The sequence below is a fragment of the Xenopus laevis genome, chromosome 3S (genome assembly GCF_017654675.1).
Source record: "Xenopus laevis strain J_2021 chromosome 3S, Xenopus_laevis_v10.1, whole genome shotgun sequence".
Taxonomy (NCBI): domain Eukaryota; kingdom Metazoa; phylum Chordata; class Amphibia; order Anura; family Pipidae; genus Xenopus; species Xenopus laevis.
In genome coordinates this window covers 123,218,413-123,236,651 of record NC_054376.1, presented here as the reverse complement: position 1 = coordinate 123,236,651, position 18,239 = coordinate 123,218,413, and the positions used below count along the sequence as shown (strand labels likewise).

The window sequence follows — 18,239 nt, the reverse complement described above, 5'->3', positions numbered from 1 at the left end:
AGAGAGAAAATGTCAGATTTTGATAAATAACCCCATTTGTGTAATACTAATATTGTGTAATACTAATACTTCAAGAGTGTTAAAGGCAGTGGTGTAACCAGATATCACGGGGCCCCACAGCAAATTCATTTTCAGGCCCCCAAAATGTCTAGAGGTTGAACTGTTTTACCAATATTTATTGAAACTGTATATGAATTAGGGTCTCATGGGGCCCCTATATCTCCTGGGCCCCAGCCGCAGGGTTGATTCCTCTAGTTACACCCCTGGAAATGGAATAGTATTTTACACTTGGGGGTGCCAAAAGTTAGACTTTTACTTACCTGACACCCCGGCTCGGTGCTCCTATCAGCAGAAAACTGCACCAGCCCGGGGTTATACCAGTGAGCACCACGGAGCCATCCTCTTCCGGCTCCATCATTTTTCAAATTTCCCAGGGCAGACGCATGCGCAGTAGAACGAATATAGTCGTCTTTTTAGTTAAAGTTCACTTTTCACTCCAATGCGCAGCGGTGCGAAGAATAAGGAAGAAGAAAGAGGATGACTCCGTGATGCTCACTGGTATAACCTCAGGCTGGTGCAGTTTTCTGCTGATAGGAGCACCGGCCCGGGGTGTCAGGTAAGTTAAAGTAGTCACTTGGGGGTGCCTAACTTTTGGCACCCCCAAATGTAAAATACTATTCCATCTCCTTTAAATAAGTTTTATCAATTTGACTATAAATCAACTATAGACATTGCTTCTTAAAGGAGAAAGAAAGGCTAAAACTAAGAAAACTTTATCATAAAGGTCTATATAAATACACCAGTAAACCCACAAAGTAATGTTGCTCTGAGTCCTCTGTCAAACGAAACACCACATTTCTTTCCTTCTATTGTGTACTCATGGGCTTCTGTATCAGACTTCCTGTTTTCAGCATAAACCTCCAGGGCTAGGGCTTGAGCATGCTCAGTTTGCTCCTCTCTCCCACCTCCCCTCCCTGCTGTAATCTGAGCCCAGAGCTATGAGTGAGCAGGGAGAGACTCTGTCAGGAAGTGGTCACGCCAAGCTAATATGGCAGCTGCTATCCTAAACAAACAGAGCTGTTTACTCACGTATGGAAAAGCATTCTACAGAATAATGATAGTGGTATAGTTGTACTATTGTGGCTACTCTATTAGAAATAAACTGCTTTGTTAGCTTTCCTTCTTCTTTAAAGGGCCTCCATGCAGGTTCGGACTGGGCCGGCGGGACACCGGGAAAAACCAGTGGGCCCAGGCCCGGATTTGTGGCGAGGCCAGGCCTAGGGCAGCAACATTTTCGGGGCAGGATGCCGCCCAGTCGCATTGTAAAAAGCACTAGGAACTCAAAGCTCCCCAGTGCTCCTGTGCTCCATTGCGCGCGATAATCATATGCGCCAGATTCTTGCATGCACGCCGGGGGCAGGGTCGTAATTTTCATACACTTCCTGCTGCAATTGCCATAAAACATAGTGCGTGTGTGCGCCGGTGCAGAAGTGCATGTGCTCAGCAGATTGGTGACGCGCCAGGGTGGGGTGTTGTGGGCTCTGCAGCAGTGGGAGCCAGTGGTAAACAGCAGCTCCAATGGGCCCCCCAGTCTGACCCTGCCTCCATGGCTGGTGGGCCCTTTAGCTGACAGTCCCTAATACCCCAGTCGGACTGTCTCTGCTGCAGATGAGAAGAGCGCGGGTGTGCGGCGATTGAGAAGATGACACAGACACAAGCTCATATTAATGACTCAGAAGCTGTAATTCATGATTTGCTACAGAGAACAATGTGATACAACAATCTGAGAAAGAACAACTCTACAATTTGCAATTGGTCTATATTACACCATATAAATATACAGAGAATGCAGCTAATATGTCTCACCAGGAGCATTGACGGTACTCGCACCCCGCGAGGCGCTTACTCATAGAATAATTTACAATCTTATAACATTACAGTATGTACAAAAAAAAAGGAGAATTCAACATTTTTAAATCTTATATTTTTTTTTCTATTTTTTTTTTTTTTTAAATGTATTTATTTTCGTTGAAAACCAACCACGTGTGAAAGCATAAGAAAAAGGAAGGGGGAGGGGAAATGAAAAACTGTACAAGAAGCATCGAAAGGTTTTGATTGAGGCTTAACCCCTTCACCGCTGGACTGAGGAGACGATACCTCTTCCAGCAGAGTTAGGGGGACAAACTCCAAGCAGCTCCGGAAAAGGCCCCCGGCGCTGAAGGAGTTAATTAATAAACAATGGCTAAAATAGAAATCAATTGCTACAGTACTGTGTGCAGAAATGGCATTTCATATCATTATTATTATTATTAGTCACCCACCAAAAAACGGATCAGGATCCCACGATTCTCTTTACACCCAATAAGAGACGGGAGGAAAATAAACTGACATTAGACAAGAAACAGGAGGAAAGAAAATGACATCTAATTAGGACGCACCAAAAGCTCTGCAATTTAATATTGATATTAAAAAAACATCCTAATAATTTGTTATCATGTTCGGAAGTCTTCACTGTCGGAATCAGCGTCGGACTGGGATACCGGGAAAACTCCAGGTCGGCCCTCCTGCTGCTCAACATTGGGCCTATTTTATGATCATTCATTGGTTCTGTATGAGAATAAACAGGAGAACCCGGTGGAAGGACAGAAGTACTGGAGGAAGGGTTGGACTGAGAACCCACAATTTAAAGGATAAGTAAACCTTTAAAATAAATAAATCACTGAGGGGGCTATTCTAAGCACTTTTGTCATTTACATTCTTTATTTATTTTCTTTCTATTCCAAGATATTAAGGGATACATGTGCTGTTAATATGAATGAATTTTGTTACAACAGCGCCACCTGCTGGTCAGTTTCCCACCAGTCTGACCACCAAGTAGTCAAGGAAGTTGTCAGGAGAAAGAAAGAGACTGCTCTGATGTTATTCTGATTAGGAAATTAGGGAATTAGCAGTGAACATCATATTGGACGAGGATGAGAAGCTATGAAATCCCCCAGGTAGTCTCAGTGTATTATAGACTAAGAATGGTCCAACTATATGTATTGCATAGGGCAAACCTCACCCCACTTCATCCGATGAACCCCAACATATCAGAAGTATGTAATAGATGTACAGTGGAAGGAGCTACATTGGTACATGTGTTATGGGAATGTAATGATATTAAACCTTACTGGGCAGCAGCAGTATTAAACAAGATAACACCATGGATATTACTCGACCTAGAACTAGAGTCCTGCAGCGGGTCGGGTACCCACGGGATACCCGCAAAAACCTGCGGTACCCTGTGGGTTGCGGCTAGACGTTTCGGGTGCGGGTATAGACGCGGGACATCGGCTCTGCGGGTTTGTGGGTCACGGGTCTACTAAATAGCGATTTTTCTGACCACGCCTACTTCTGATAATGTCACTTCTGGTTTACAATGAGAGCACTTCCTGTTTTACTCCTTTTGTTCCGATGATATCACTTCCGGGTTACAATGACAGCACTTCCTGTTTTACTCCTTTTTTTCCCTGATCACGCCTACATCTGATGATGTCACTTCCGGTTTACAATGACAGCACTTCCTGATTCTTGATGGTCAGCGCGGCGCAGGTACGGGTTGCGGATAAGGTACTTGCGGGTCGGGTAGTGGGTCAGAATGTGGGTACGGGTCGGGAACAGGTTCCAAAAAATGGACCCGCGCAGGACTCTACCTAGAACACCTAAGACCTGCCTACTTAACATACTGGGCCCTAATGTTCCCAATCAATACACAAGAATATTTCTCCAAGAAACACTGTTCTTGGCTAAAAAGTTAATAACACAAAATTGGAAAAGTAGAAGTCTCCTGGAGACCCAAATATGGATAAATACAGTAAAGGAAACGTGTAATGAAAATTCAAAAATCCATTCATATTAACAGCACATGTATCCCTTAATATCTTGGAATCAAAAGAAAATAAATAAATAATGTAAATGACAAAAGTGCTTAGAATAGCCTCCTCATCCGTTTTACATTTACTTATTTTAAAGGTTTACTTATCCTTTAAAGAAAACTGACTTGGACAATAAAGCGCCTGAGCAAGGAGAAGAGTAAAAGTAGTTCTGATAGTAGGACGGTGATCTAAGGTTTTCTGGTGTCCCAGTCCGACACTGCTAGAAAGCGATGGTACCAGTCCTACTCCCAAAGCTTCAACGAGTCAAACGTACCATAAAGAGGACTGTTCAACATCAGCCGCAGTCAGTGAGAACATCTCAGAGACACAGAACGTAACAGCGAGAAGCATCATGGTGAGCTTTCCTCGCAGAGAGATCCAGTCTTGCAGCAGATTATTATACTGGCTAATGTTACAATTTACTATTAATTAGGGATGCGGCCAATCCAGGAATCGGTTTGGGATTCGGCCAGGAATCTGCCTTTTTGAGCAGGATTCAGCCGTATCATTCCGTCCGGCCGAACTGAATTTGCATATTCAAATTAGGTCCGGGGGGTAAATTGTGACCTTTTGTCAGAAAAGAAGGAAGTAAAAAATGTTTTCCCCTTTCACCCCTAATTTGTAAATGAAATTTAGGATTCGGATTCAGTTCGGTATTCGGCCAAAACTTTTGCAAAGGATTCGGGGTCTCGGCTGAATCCAAAAGAGTGGATCCGGTGCATCCCTACTATTAGTCTGGACTGTGAAGATACTGTATATATATATATATATATAGCCCTTCAGCAATTATATCCCAGACTGGTACAAGGAGCTTACATTCCTCAGCTGTTTCGGTCACTGGTAAAAGCAGATCTATCATTTGTGGGATATTTACAGACATCACCCAATAACACTGTATTTTCCCGTTGGTACGACACATGCAGACACCCCTATTGCTTCACGAGAAGGTGATCCAGCGAAGAATGAACAATCCTGCGAATAATGGGGACACTGAAGGCAAATACTGAAGGGAAAGAAAAAGTCAGGAAATACTGCACGATACTCTCGTTATAACGGGATTCAGAAAGGTATTGTACATCTCACACGCGACATTGATTTATATGAAATTCTGAACCTGGGAAGGACATTACTTAATGAGCGCAATTAACTCTGCACTAATGACTTTCTCTGGAGTGGACACGAGTCGGTTTGAGGCAGAGGCACAAGCAGAGTTTTGCCAGTAGATCCGAGCTCGTTACACACTCGTTATTATTCGTCTCTTATTGGGTATAAAATGCCACATTTTCCTCATGTGCAAATAAAACCATAGAACGGAGCACTGGGCGGATTACAGACGAGATTCATTCACAATCGGCTCAATTAGGGAGAGGTCCCCTCGTTTGGTGACGTTTCAGATCATATAATCATTAGGTTTGTTCTTCCAGCAGCTTCCAAGCTCTTACTCAACATCACTCCTAGTTATACAGACCAGATGGTTTGCAGTTGAACATTGTTGAATGTCGATAGGCTAAAGCTCAAAGCCGCGATTGCTCCGTATCGTTGGTATCGTTGCTGTCTGGGTGCAATTCACAGTGTTGTACAAGCGTCAGAGTTGGCAGCCTCGGTTATCGGCCGGCGTAAGAGAAATCGTCTGACGTCAGTGTTTGTAAAGATGTCGATGCACTGGCCGAATTTCAAGCCAAACTGCACAAATCTGAGCTCAGGTTTGTGTTACTGACCACGTACATATTACAAAAGCCAGTCAGTAAAAAGAAAACTCTGCTGGTGGGACCTGTATCCTATTCCAGACTCACCAACCACAACTTTTCTGTTTCCCAACTGACTCCCTGGAGTTGACACACGAGTGAGACCATCTCTAGTGCCAGTGATAAGAACTTTAGCTCAACGATTCCTTCCCACTCTCAAACATGTATTGATATTTAATGCTTCCCAAAAGCCCTTGAGTTTATTATGTTGGGGAATATATCACCCTGGGCTACAGAGAGCAACAAAAGGAAAACGGTATAAAGAAACGGAAACGTACATTAGTAGCAGGACTTTATGTACGACACCAATATCTTTCACCGTTATTAGGACTCGGCACTAGTTAATATAGGCACCCCCATTCTCTTAACCCCAACGTCTCAGACTTTTTGGGTTCAGGCCCCTCCTGTGGTAAAGCAACTTGGTCAGAGAAAACATTGTCTTAAGAAATCATGTTTATAAATATCTAGAATAACATGGAGGAGCCCAAGCTTTGCCCCAACTCACCTTAGGGTCAGGGCACACAGGCAGATTCAGTAGTCACCTGGCAACAAATCTCCTCTTCTTTGGGCGACTAATCTCCTCGAACTGCCTTCCCGCCGGTTAGAATGTGAAATTCGGGCAGGATGGCACTCGGAGTAATTCGTTTTCTGAAGTTTCCTCATGAGGCAACTTCAGAAAACAAATCGCTCCGAGTGCCATCCTGCCCGAATTTCACATTCTAGCCGGCGGGAAGGCAGTTCGAGGAGATTAGTCGCCCAAAGAAGAGGAGATTTGTCACCGAGCGACTTATCTCCCTGAATCTGAGCATGTGCCCTGACCCTTACAATGGGCTTCCTAGTCAGACAAATAAATATTAACCTTGAATCACACACTGATTGGCCTTCAGGCGGCTCCTGTCCACTGGCTTTAGGCGACCAAAGAGCAAAGTGACCAGTAAGGGAACCTCTGTCTTGATCTTTGTAAATATCTGGAGAACTTGCACTGTTGATGGATCCTATGAAATCAATCGCTCTAATGGCTTTTTTTACTGCGCCTCCACTGAATCCTAAATATACACCGAATGTTATAAATATGGATATGACACATGGATTTGAACATTTTTGCCAATAGATTCTGTGCTGCCTCCACCATCATTCATGAGATACTTTGCCTCAACAGAGGACCTTCCTACGTCTAAACATCTGCTCATAGAGCGACGTGATCTCCTCCATACTGCTCCTCCGAAACATAACACTGAGTGCACAAAAAGGCAAACTGTAAAGCACATCACCCAATTAGAAGCAGATGCCCCAAACTAATAAATCATTTTTAAAAAGTATGAAAAATCATGGACACATTCTGCACAAGTTGGTTTGTGACAGTTGGATACTGCGCACACCTGCGACTGCAAAGTCTGAAAAGTAACGGACTAATAGAACATTCAGGCATAAAACGATATAAAACAATTCTCCTTTCAGAGTTGATCTTTAATCGTGTCGACGCTACACTTGCTTTTCGCCTAAAAGGGAGGTCACAGTTCTGCAAGAATATCCCTTTGTTGGCCTGGCAATGTTATCCGATGCTTCCTGAGTGCTCTGCCAACTCTATGTGTTATGCCTCATTCTCCGGTTATAGAGTAGAAGCGTCTCTCTCTCTCTCTCTCTTTCCCACCTCTTTTTATGAGCTGGAAAATGACATTTTTTTAAAAGCAACATTGCGCCAGCGGCAGTAACATTGTCTCTCAGGCCTTTGTTTGAGAACTTGGCAGCGTTCTCCCCGCCGCACCCTTCTTCACTATGTCGTTCTTTGGAAGGCTACGAGCTCAGGCTCAAACCAAGAGCAGGAAAACAAATAACTGTAAAATGCCATTAAAAATAAGAAACAATAAAAAAAAGGACCCTGTTTATTCTCCTAAACCTTCTCCACCAAGGACAAATGTACAAATAGACATCAAAGACGTTTCTAGAGACGATGACGAAGTTGTAAAAGGCAGAACGTAAGCTGAGGACACTTGGAACAATAAGGTCATTCCCAAACCTTCTCTCTCTTGATGCCCCTCAGCATCTGATGTTACAGACTCTTCTATATTCAGACAAAACATTTGAGGGAAGATTCACTAACGGGCGAATTTTCACCAGCGTCAGCTTCGCACCCCTCAACCAGGCGCAAATGCGCTAAGACTACGCTAATTCACTAAAATGCAAAGTTTCGCCCGGGCATCGAACGCTGGTGACTTTTCGCTAGCGTTACTTCGGCAGTGCGAGTATTTCATAGAGAAGATTCGCTAACGTTCATTTGTGCCTACCGGAAATTCACTAGTGATCTTGCGCTCAGATCAGTTTGCATAGGGAGGGAAATTTAAAGTTATACGGACGTCTTTATTATAAATGTTGCTGCAAATGGTTTAAGTTACGGGTTTATATTACACAAGTCCAGGGAACCTTAATAAAGACAAGAGAGTTAATATAATTCCCTACACATGAGCCCACTGTAAACTGAATGTTCCATATGTTATGAAATGTCTGGAGAAAAACAGTTACCCAAAAAAAAGTCTTAGTTAGGACTAGGGATGCACCGAATCCAGGATTCGGTTCGGGATTCAGCCGAATCCTTCTGCCCGGCCGAACCAAACCCTACGCCTAATTTGTATATGCAAATTAGGGGTGGGGAGGGAAATCACGTGACTTTTTGTCACAAAACAAGGAAGTAAAAAATGTTTTCCCCTTCCCATCCGTTTGCATATGCAAATTAGGATTCGGTTCGGTATTCGGCCGAATCTTTCGTGCATCCCTAGTTAGGACTTTTGCAGCCTATCCCGCTTCATTGGTGGAGCGCCCCTGTTCGGAGGAGTGAAAATACGCCTGGCGATAGGGTCTGAAACTGCGCTAGTGATGGTTAGGGATGTCGCGGACTGTTCTGCGGCGAACTTGTTCGCGCGAACATCGGCTGTTCGCGTCCGCCGCAAGTTCGCGAACGTCGCGCGACGTTCGCGTCAAAATCGTTCGACCATTCGACCATTCGGTCGCTAAAATCGAACGATTTTCGTTCGATTCGAACGAAAATCGTTCGATCGAACGATTAAAATCCTTCGATCGTTCGAATCGAACGATTTTCGGATGTTCGAAGTTCGCGAACTGTTCGCGAACTGTTCGCATTTTTTGCCGTTGTTCGCGAACGGCGTTCGCGAACACATTATTGGCGGTTCGCTACATCCCTAGTGATGGTCTGGTTTGCTAGAGAATTAGTGCTTGCGTCTGTTAGTGGTTGGCCGATGTCCCTGTGGGTGGCAATGCTAGTGAATTGTCTCTAGCGTTAGCCACCTCGCTCTCTAGTAAATCTGACCCATGCTCTGCTGGTCTGCTGTAGGGATGCATTGAATCCAGGATTTGGGTCGGGATTCGGCCTTTTTTAGCAGGATTCGGATTCGGCTGAATCCTTCTGCCCGGCCGAACCTAATCTGAATTTACATATGCAAATTAGGGGAGGGAAATCGCGTGACTTTTTGTCACAAAACAAGGAAGTAAAAAATGTTTTCCCCTTCCCATCCCTAATTTGCATATGATTTGGTTCAGTATCCGGCCGAATCACAAAGGATTCGGGGGTTCGACCGAATCCAAAATAGTGTATTCGGTGCATCCCTAGTCTGCTGAGCATATTCTTCTGCATTTTTGGGTTGTCACTGGCCAGCCCTGAAGTGTCCCTCTTTTTGTGTAATGTCATTACAGTCGGATCGGTGGCAGGTGCTACGTGGCTGTGGCCAAAACTATATTCGATCTGAACTTTGAACCCATGGGCTGAACAACTGGATCCCCCCGAGACAGCGTAAGGCAGATGTATCCGAAGCCCATGAGTGAATGTTCTCTCTCTGGCAGCCATAGTCTGAATGATCCAACTTCAAGGAAGAAACATTCAGTTATACAGAGGTCTCATTCTGAGGGTGGAGACACACAGAGCTCTCCATGTGGCTTCACCCTAAGGAAGAAGAATATGAGACAATAGGAATCTTTGTTGTGGTTTGTATCTATAGGAGAGAGAGTTCACATCCACAATGTGTTGTTAAGTTTTCAAACATTTCTATATACCGGGTAGTGAAAATGTTGCGATGAGACGAGCCAATGAGCGCAGAGTATTGTCCCAATACATTCACCCCTTTCAGAGAATCCTACACATTAGAATTCAAGGTTGCAAATATCTCTCCTGTGTCCGACCCTGTATTCCAGCCAAATGTCCCCACCATTAGACAAATGCGGCTCAGTTATTGTAGCAACACCCTGATTCTACATGATTCTACTCAATGCCCAATAGTAACCAACAAAGAACCATCAATGTGAGAATTTAGTCGGCATATCGGCACAAAAAAGCAAAGGCAACTCATCGAAACAATATTTCTCTTCTATTGTGAATAAACTGATAAGGGGCAGATTTATCAACATTCAAATTAGATTTTTTACCACAATGAGTTTTCATTAAGCGAAAAAGACTGGAAAACTCAAAAAAAAATTGTCAGCTAAAAGCTGGAATTCAACGGGAGCTGTATTGTAAAACTACAAATTATTATTCATTTAAATCAATTTTAAATTGGGATGATTGACTGTAAATTGTAGGGTGGAATGTGATCTTAATGCAGCCCAATTATGTTTTCAGGGTTTTAAAGGAGAAGGAAAGGATAAAACTAGGGATGCGCCAAATCCAGGATCTGGTTGGGGATTTGGCCTTTTTCAGCAGGATTCAGATTCGGCCGAACCAAATTCGAATTTGCATATGCAAATAAGGGGCGGGGAGGGAAATCTCTGGACTTTTTGTCACAAAACAAGGAAGTAAAATTTTTTCCCCTTACAACCGAATTCGGTATTCGCCTGAATCTTTCACGAAGGGTTCGGCTGAATCTAAAATAGTGGATTCGGTGCATTCCGAGTTAAAACTAAGTAAGCTTTATCAGAAAGGTCTATATAAATACACCAGTAAACCCTCAAAGTAATGCTGCTCTGAGTCAAAAGAAACAGCACATTTCTTTCCTTCTATTGTGTACTCATGGGCTTCTGTATCAGACTTCCTGTTTTCAGCTTAAACCTCCAGGGCTAGGGCTTGAGCATGCTCAGTTTGTTCACACCAAACTAATATGGCAGCTGCTATCCTAAACAAGCAGAGATAGATTCTTAAGCTGGTAAAGCATTCTGCACAATAAATATAGTGTTATAGCTTGTACTATTGTGGCTAAACTATTGGTAATAAACTGCTTCGGTAGCTTTCCTTCTCCTTTAGGTGTATTTCCATAAATCAGCATACATTACTAAATAAAAAACTTGACATTTTGAATTTTGATAACTCTGCTCCATGAATTCTCATTGTTGTTCTTCTGGGGTTTTTCATCAAACAGCCAAATTGATATTCTCATATATATATATATATATATATATATATATATATATATATATATATATATATATATATATATATATATATATATATATATATATATATATATATATATATATATGTAGCTAAAATCACAACATACAGTCAGACTCAATGCCTAAACACTGGGGTGCAGACTCTAATATGGACATGGGCTCCATCATGCTCGTGTATTGCCAGAATGTGCAAATGAAAGAAAAGAAGAGAGAGGAAGACTTTTAGATGAACTGCAAGTGGCGTCTACGTTAATATTTCCACTCGTTACTCCCTTAGTAAAACGATGGCATTAATGCTGACTCCGTTACAAGAGATGAGCAATATCTTAAGAGCATTTAGAAAATATATATTATATCTAAGTCAAGAGATATCGACAAATAAAATATTACTTTTCTTTCTTTCTTTTTTTTTTAAACCAAAAAAGTGTCTTTGCTGGATCCTGTAGATTCTTATTCCGTGACAGTGTAAATAGTGGTTGAAAGGTACGACCCCTCCTTTCAGGCAGCAAATTGCAGATTCCATAAGGTATTGGTTTGTTGGCTCCAATATCCTCTGTAGAAACATCTCAGAAGGTTGAAGCTCCTTTCATCGCACAGAATCAGACAGAAATACATTTATATAAAAGGCACACCCTTTCCACTGTCATATTCCGACTACTTTTAGACTATCCAAAGGCGTGGAAACAGCTTGGTGGCATGAGATGATGTTTTTGTTTTTTGCATGGCCAATGTTCTACGTGTCCAAAAGAAATGGAAAAAAAAGGCAGTCCACCCAACTTCAAAAAAAGAAAACCCTAGTCAATACATTTACTTTTTGGGGGAAAAAAATGGCTTATTGAAGCGAGGGCAAAAAATAGAAATGGACTGGGGGTTTTTTTTTCCTGGTTGCATCCGTTTGAAGGTGAAGAAAAAAACGAATGATAAGTTACAGTTTGTTTTTTCTAGAGTGTGTTGTAACTTTCTTATGGCAACAAACTCCTATTCTGTGCAAAAGTATCTGAATCTACAGTAATTGTGTTTGTTCCCCTTGAGAGTACAAAAACAAAATAGAAATAAAAAATAATAATAAATAAATAGGAAATAAAAACACTTTTTTGATCTCGTGTAAAATAGTTTCTCGTGATAATATATCATATTTAGAATTATTGTTTGAACAAAGTTCATGAATCTTCTACTGGTGATGAGTTGTCTGAGTAGACGTCTGTTTGTTCTGTTTGTCCTTCATGCATTGCCATAAACTCTTCTTCTAACTCTTGGATTTCAGTTGCTTCGTGCAAACAGTGACCATCCTCTTCTTCAATACCACTGTTCCTGTCCTTGTCGGAATCTTCCGCTTCCTCCTCCAAAGTCAGCTCAAACTGAAACTTCTCGATGCAGGCCTCCTCGTCCTTGTCTGGGTCGTCGGGTGGTGGAGAGGGGCTCTGTGGAATCATACCTTGGTACCAGTCTCGGTTGTCCTCTAAAGTATCCAAGATATCTTGAGCGTCTGGATGAACGAGGTCCGACCAGGTCTCCCAAAGCGGGTGGACAATGTAATCGATAAAACCCACCTGCCATGTAACAACAATGGAGATGCATAAGAATGTGTCACCTGAAATGATTTATAAGAGGCTATAGAACAATATCAGCTTCTGGTCAGAAGCTCTGGACACCTTCAAGCTGAACTGGTGACTTCTGATGTATCACTGGTGCCCCTGGACTTGAGAAGGTCAAGCTAAATTCTACTAGATCCTCAAGCCACATATATATATATATATATATATACAGGGCTGCCATCAGAAATCACCGGGCCCTGCCCTCACCCATCAGTATGAAGGCCACACATGCGTTAAAACATTAAGTGCCCCCTGGCAAGTTAAAAAAAAAAATAACTTTGGTGACCAGGACCCTCCTACAAGTTAAAGAAAAAAAAAAAACATGTGACCATGGCCCCTTAAAAGCATTAGTGGCCAGGGCCCCTAAAAGTTATTTAAAAAAAGAATTGGCCAGGGCCCCTACAAGTTAAAGGAAAACTATACCCCTCAAACAATGTAGGTCTCTATAAAAAGATATCACATAAAACAGCTCATATGTAAAATCCTGCTTCATGTAAATAAACCATTTTCATAATAATATACTTTTCTAGTAGTATGTGCTATTGGGTAATCATAAATAGAAAATTGCCATTTTAAAAAATAGGGGCCGCCCCCTGGGATCGTACGATTCACTGTGCACACAAACACACCAACAAATCATACTTGTTAGGTCACATGAGCCAATTAACAGACAGAGTTGTGTCTTTAAGTTATTTAAAAAAACAATTGACCAGGGCCCCTACAAGTTAAAAGAAAAAAAGAAAACTGCACTTACCTTAGCCAGGGAGCTCAGGTGCCGGTATCTTCAGTTTCCTGTGCTCTGATTCGCCAGTGAAATGTAAGTCCCGGTAAAGCCGTATGGCAATTGGATAAAGTAGAGGGGAGGTTCAAACTTTACGCATCCAATCCCCATGCGGCTTTACCGGGACTTACACTTCATGGCGAATCAGAGCACAGGAAGCAAGATGCAGTCATCGGAGCTCCACCCAGCCCTTCCTTCCCAAGTCTGTAGCTCACTGATGGCAGGGGCCCAGCTATGTAAGTAATTACAGCACGGCCGGACCCCCCTTAACTCTCCAAATCATCCGGGCCCGGGACAACAGTACCCCGTTCCCCCTGATGGTGGCCCTATATATATATATCTACTTACATTATGCTGCACCATACACATGAACCTTTAAACTCTAGCGCATACTGGTGTCTGGGGCACATGGATATCAGTGACTAGTTCAAGGTCAGAAGTAAAGTGCAGTCTAAACTATTGTGCCACCTCAATAGACAATGGCTGCCCATCTCCTGTATCTTTGTCATGCTTTGCTCTTCTCTGTATCTTTGGTGCATTTAGGAATCCCCATGCAGCTGATATTCACCCTCCTCTGTGAGATAAGGTTCTCACCCCCTGTTGCAGGACATCTACATAGACAACGTCACCAAGAATCAAACCCAGGCAGGTCTCTTAATGCCGCAGTCAATAAGGAACTCCTAATCCATAGAAATAATTGGCTTGAACACCAAATCTGTCAACTCCTACCTGGGATTTCTCCACAGATGCAGTGTGCTTATCACACATAGGGCTGATCTCCATCCCTCTCTCTCTTTCTTTGTCCCCCTGTCTGAAGAACTCTTCCAGAATGCGGTCAGTCCACTGACGATAAAGCTCCAGTGGTTTTGTTGGGTTGCTCAGATCTGCACAATGCACCATGTTCCGAAGGACCTGCCATAATAAAGAAAATAAAAAACGTAATTTTTTGGGGGGGGGAGGGGTACTAAACATAATTCTATAATATTCTAATATACTGGGAAAAAATCAGTTAAAGGGATACTGTCATGGGAAAAACTTTTTTTTTTCAAAACGCATCAGTTAATAGTGCTGCTCCAGCAGAATTCTGCACTGAAATCCATTTCTCAAAAGAACAAACAGATTTTTTTATATTCAATTTTGAAATCTGACATGGGGCCAGACATTTTGTCAATTTCCCAGCTGCCCCCAGTCATGTGACTTGTGCTCTGATAAACTTCAGTCACTCTTTACTGCTGTACTGCAAGTTGGAGTGATATCACCCCCTCCCTTTCCCCCAGCAGCCAAACAAAAGAACAATGGGAAGGTAACCAGATAACAGCTCCCTAACACAAGATAACAGCTGCCTGGTAGATCTAAGAACAACACTCAAAAGTAAAATCCAATTCTCACTGAGACACATTTAGTTACGTTGAGTAGCTGAAATAACAGCCTGCCAGAAAGCAGTTCCATCCTAAAGTGCAGGCACAAGTCACATGACTGGGGCAGCTGGGAAACTGACAATATGTCTAGCCCCATGTTAGATTTCAAAATTAAATATAAAAAAATCTGTTTGCTCTTTTGAGAAATTGATTTCAGTGCAGAATTCTGCTGGAGCAGCACTATTAACTGATGTGTTTTGGAAAAAAACATGTTTTCCCGTGACAGTGTCCCTTTAAGTTAAAAATATAATGGCAATGACAGCAGTGTGTATGGTAATTGGTATGTCAAGGTGCGGTGGAAAGAGGAGGGAGGCCGTGTAAAGCATTTAGGAGAAGCAAGACCTCTATTGACCAGAGCTGTATAAACCTTACATTGTTCTCAGGTATCAGCGCAAGGGAAACCCCCTCCCCAATGGTTGACCCAAGCCAAGTACAAGGGCTGGACTGGGAGGAAAAAGCAGCCCATGTATTCACACGCAAGCAAAGCATGATATAGTATCTATTTCCAACCCCAAGATTAACTAGAACTAGTGTTATTTAATAGATATTGGCCCATTACCATATAATCCCCAGCAATATTATACACTCTATGTGCTGGAACTGACCCTCGCAACAAATATCTCACCCCAGTATCACAACTATCAGATGGATTAGTGGCCCTTTACTTATAGTATATTCTACATTTTGCTTTGCGTGTGCCTGACTAGATAATGCACCCTGGCAGATAAGTGGACCATAAGAACCCAACAGTTCTGTTGCCAACCTGTATCCTATCGGTGTAGTTATCCAGCAGAAGAACTCCAGAACTGGTCACTTTCTTAGTCTCCACCATAGTCTTCAGGTCTGCTAACAAACTCATGTGTTTGGACATGTCAGTGGCCAGAACCTAAAATGACAGAAGGCAAAGCAATAAATAAACAAAACACTCAATTTCATGTTTCCTATTGATCTAAATATTTTAAAGGAAAGTTAAATTCACTGAGCGGTGGTGTTATTAGACACCCAGTCATTCTAGACACTTACCTGTTATGCTCAACAAACTGTTCCCCTGATAGTGACATGTAAAGTCCAAGTAACCCTTTATTAACCCATTATAAAGCGCACCTACTTGTGTTAGCTTTCTGTAGCCTCACAGGAATCAGCTTATTAGCACCAGATTAAGTGCATTAAATCACACACTGTTCTGGCACTCCAAAAGGCACGTTTTAACACATTTTGTGCCTTAAATCTTTGATTTTGCCATGATGTTTCAGCCATGATTTTGCAGCATAGATCAATGAGAAAAATAAATCCAGAGATATGGAGAAGTGGAACAGACTCAACTGGGGAGAAGGTTGTATTGGAAAGTGAAAGGACAGGGGCTTCAATATTTTATAGAAGAAGGTTAAAGACTATGGAGGACAGATTTTGGTAAAATAAATACATAACTAAGCAGTTATTAAAGGATAAGTAAACCTTTAAAATAAGTGAATGTAAAACTGATGAGGGGGCTATTCTAAGTAGGCATGCACCAAATCCAGGATTTGGTTCAGGATTCAGGCTTTTTCAGCGGGATTCGGCCGAATCCTTCTGCCTGGCCAAACTGAATCCGAATCCTAATTTGCATATATAGGGAAATCGAGTGACTTTTTGTCACAAAACAAGGAAGTAAAAAAATGTTTTCCCCTTCCCACCTCTATTTTGCATCTGCAAATTAGGATTCGGTTCGATATTCAGCCAAATCTTTTGCAAACGATTTAGCCGAATCCAAAATAGTGGATTCGGTGCATCCCTAATTCTAAGCACTTTTGGAATGTACATCATTATTTATTTATTTTCTTTTTATTCCAAGATATTAAGGGATACATGTACTGTTAATATGAATGAATTTTGTTACAACAGCGCCACCTGCTGGTCAGTTTCCCACCAGTCTGACCACCAAGTAGTCAAGGAAGTTGTCAGGAGAAAGAAAGAGGCTGCTCTGATGTTCTTCTGCTTAGGAAAGATGTGAGAAAGGTTTCTAATTCTTTTCCTAAGCAGAAGAACATCAGAGCAGCCTCTTTCTTTCTCCTGACAACTTCCTTGACTACTTGGTGGTCAGACTGGTGGGAAACTGATCAGCAGGTGGCGCTGTTGTAACACAATTCATTCATATTAACAGTATATGTATCCCTTAATATCTTGGAATTAAAAGAACATAAATAATGAATGTAAATTACAAAAGTGCTTAGAATAGCCCCTCATCAATTTTACATTCACTTATTTTAAAGGTTTACTTATCCATTAAGCAGCAAGACAGAAGGATAGAACATGGGAGAAAGTAGCATGGAAAAGTGGGAAGATCTTTGATAGAAAATGGGTCCATAGCTTTGATAATGTTGTACACCCCCCTATTGCGCTGCAGACTGTGTCCCCAACATTGTGATATTTATTAATACATTGTGGGGGAAAAAAACCCTTACCATGTCAATCACCATCTTTCTCATCATCTGCCTCTGCCTTTTGGGGAGGTTCTGGAAAATGTCGCAGTTCTCTTCCTGCAGCAGTTTAAAGCCCACGGCCAAATGGTGATTCTCTAACACAGATTCGTCATTGTACATTAACGCCAGCTCAGAATCTGTGAGCAAAACAAAACCAGGCTGCGTTATGTGCGGAGCAGCAGCTGAACGCTCTGCAATGGTAATGGCCAGGCTACGCGCTAACAAGGCCAATCGCTCTACATCCACTTATTTCATCTCTCTTTACAAGTTTCATAAATACTTGTAAATTCAGGAGCCCCCAACAATGTAATTTAACATTAATAAAAAGCCGCTAAGAGAGGAAACGAGATAGAGAAAAACATATGAATAAATCCCTGGCGGCTGCCAATTTCTTTTATTACAGAACAGATGTTCTTTTTTGGAGCCTGTCTGCACCCTCTCGTCTCTCTGACGATTTCACAGGGGGCACAGACGCTTTAAAGGAGAAGTAAAGCCTAACTAAAGAAGTATCTAGAAATGTTGTACATGATGTTTTGTGCTTCTGTACCAGCCCAAGGCAACCACAGCCCTTTAGCAGTAAAGATCTGTGTCTCCAAAGATGCCCCAGTAGCTCCCCATCTTCTTTTCTGCTGATTCACTGCACATGCTCTGTGCTGCTGTCACTTACTGAGCTTAGGGACCCACTCACAATATACAGTACACATAGAATAGAAATGTCACAATATAAGGCTGATTAGTAATTAATACACATAATTACTACATGGCAGCACAGAAACCAGTGCAATTAGCATCAGAATTTAATAATCAGCAAACCTGTAGCATCAGCTTATATTACAGCCAGGGAAGCTCATTTTCTGCTGGATAATTAGTGACGAGCCCTAAGCTTAGCTTCTCAACAGCCAATCAGAGCCCACTGAGCATGTGAGTGTCCCAGAC

The 18,239-nt window shown here is 42.1% G+C and overlaps 1 protein-coding gene across 5 annotated transcripts in view; it reads right to left on the bottom strand.

The window, feature by feature from the left end:
• Window positions 1-10,826: 10,826 nt before the first annotated feature.
• pde4a.S (phosphodiesterase 4A S homeolog) overlaps window positions 10,827-18,239 on the bottom strand; it is a 315,334-nt gene continuing 307,921 nt past the window's right edge. For 4 of the 5 annotated variants that reach the window (XM_041587687.1, XM_041587688.1, XM_041587690.1 and 1 more), the window contains 4 exons: window positions 17,286-17,440; window positions 15,608-15,730; window positions 14,156-14,338; window positions 10,827-12,600 (listed from right to left, as the gene is read on the bottom strand). In XM_041587687.1, coding sequence (XP_041443621.1) covers window positions 12,211-12,600; window positions 14,156-14,338; window positions 15,608-15,730; window positions 17,286-17,440 — 851 coding nt within the window. In that variant the 3' untranslated portion in view covers window positions 10,827-12,210. 5 annotated transcript variants of the gene reach the window in all.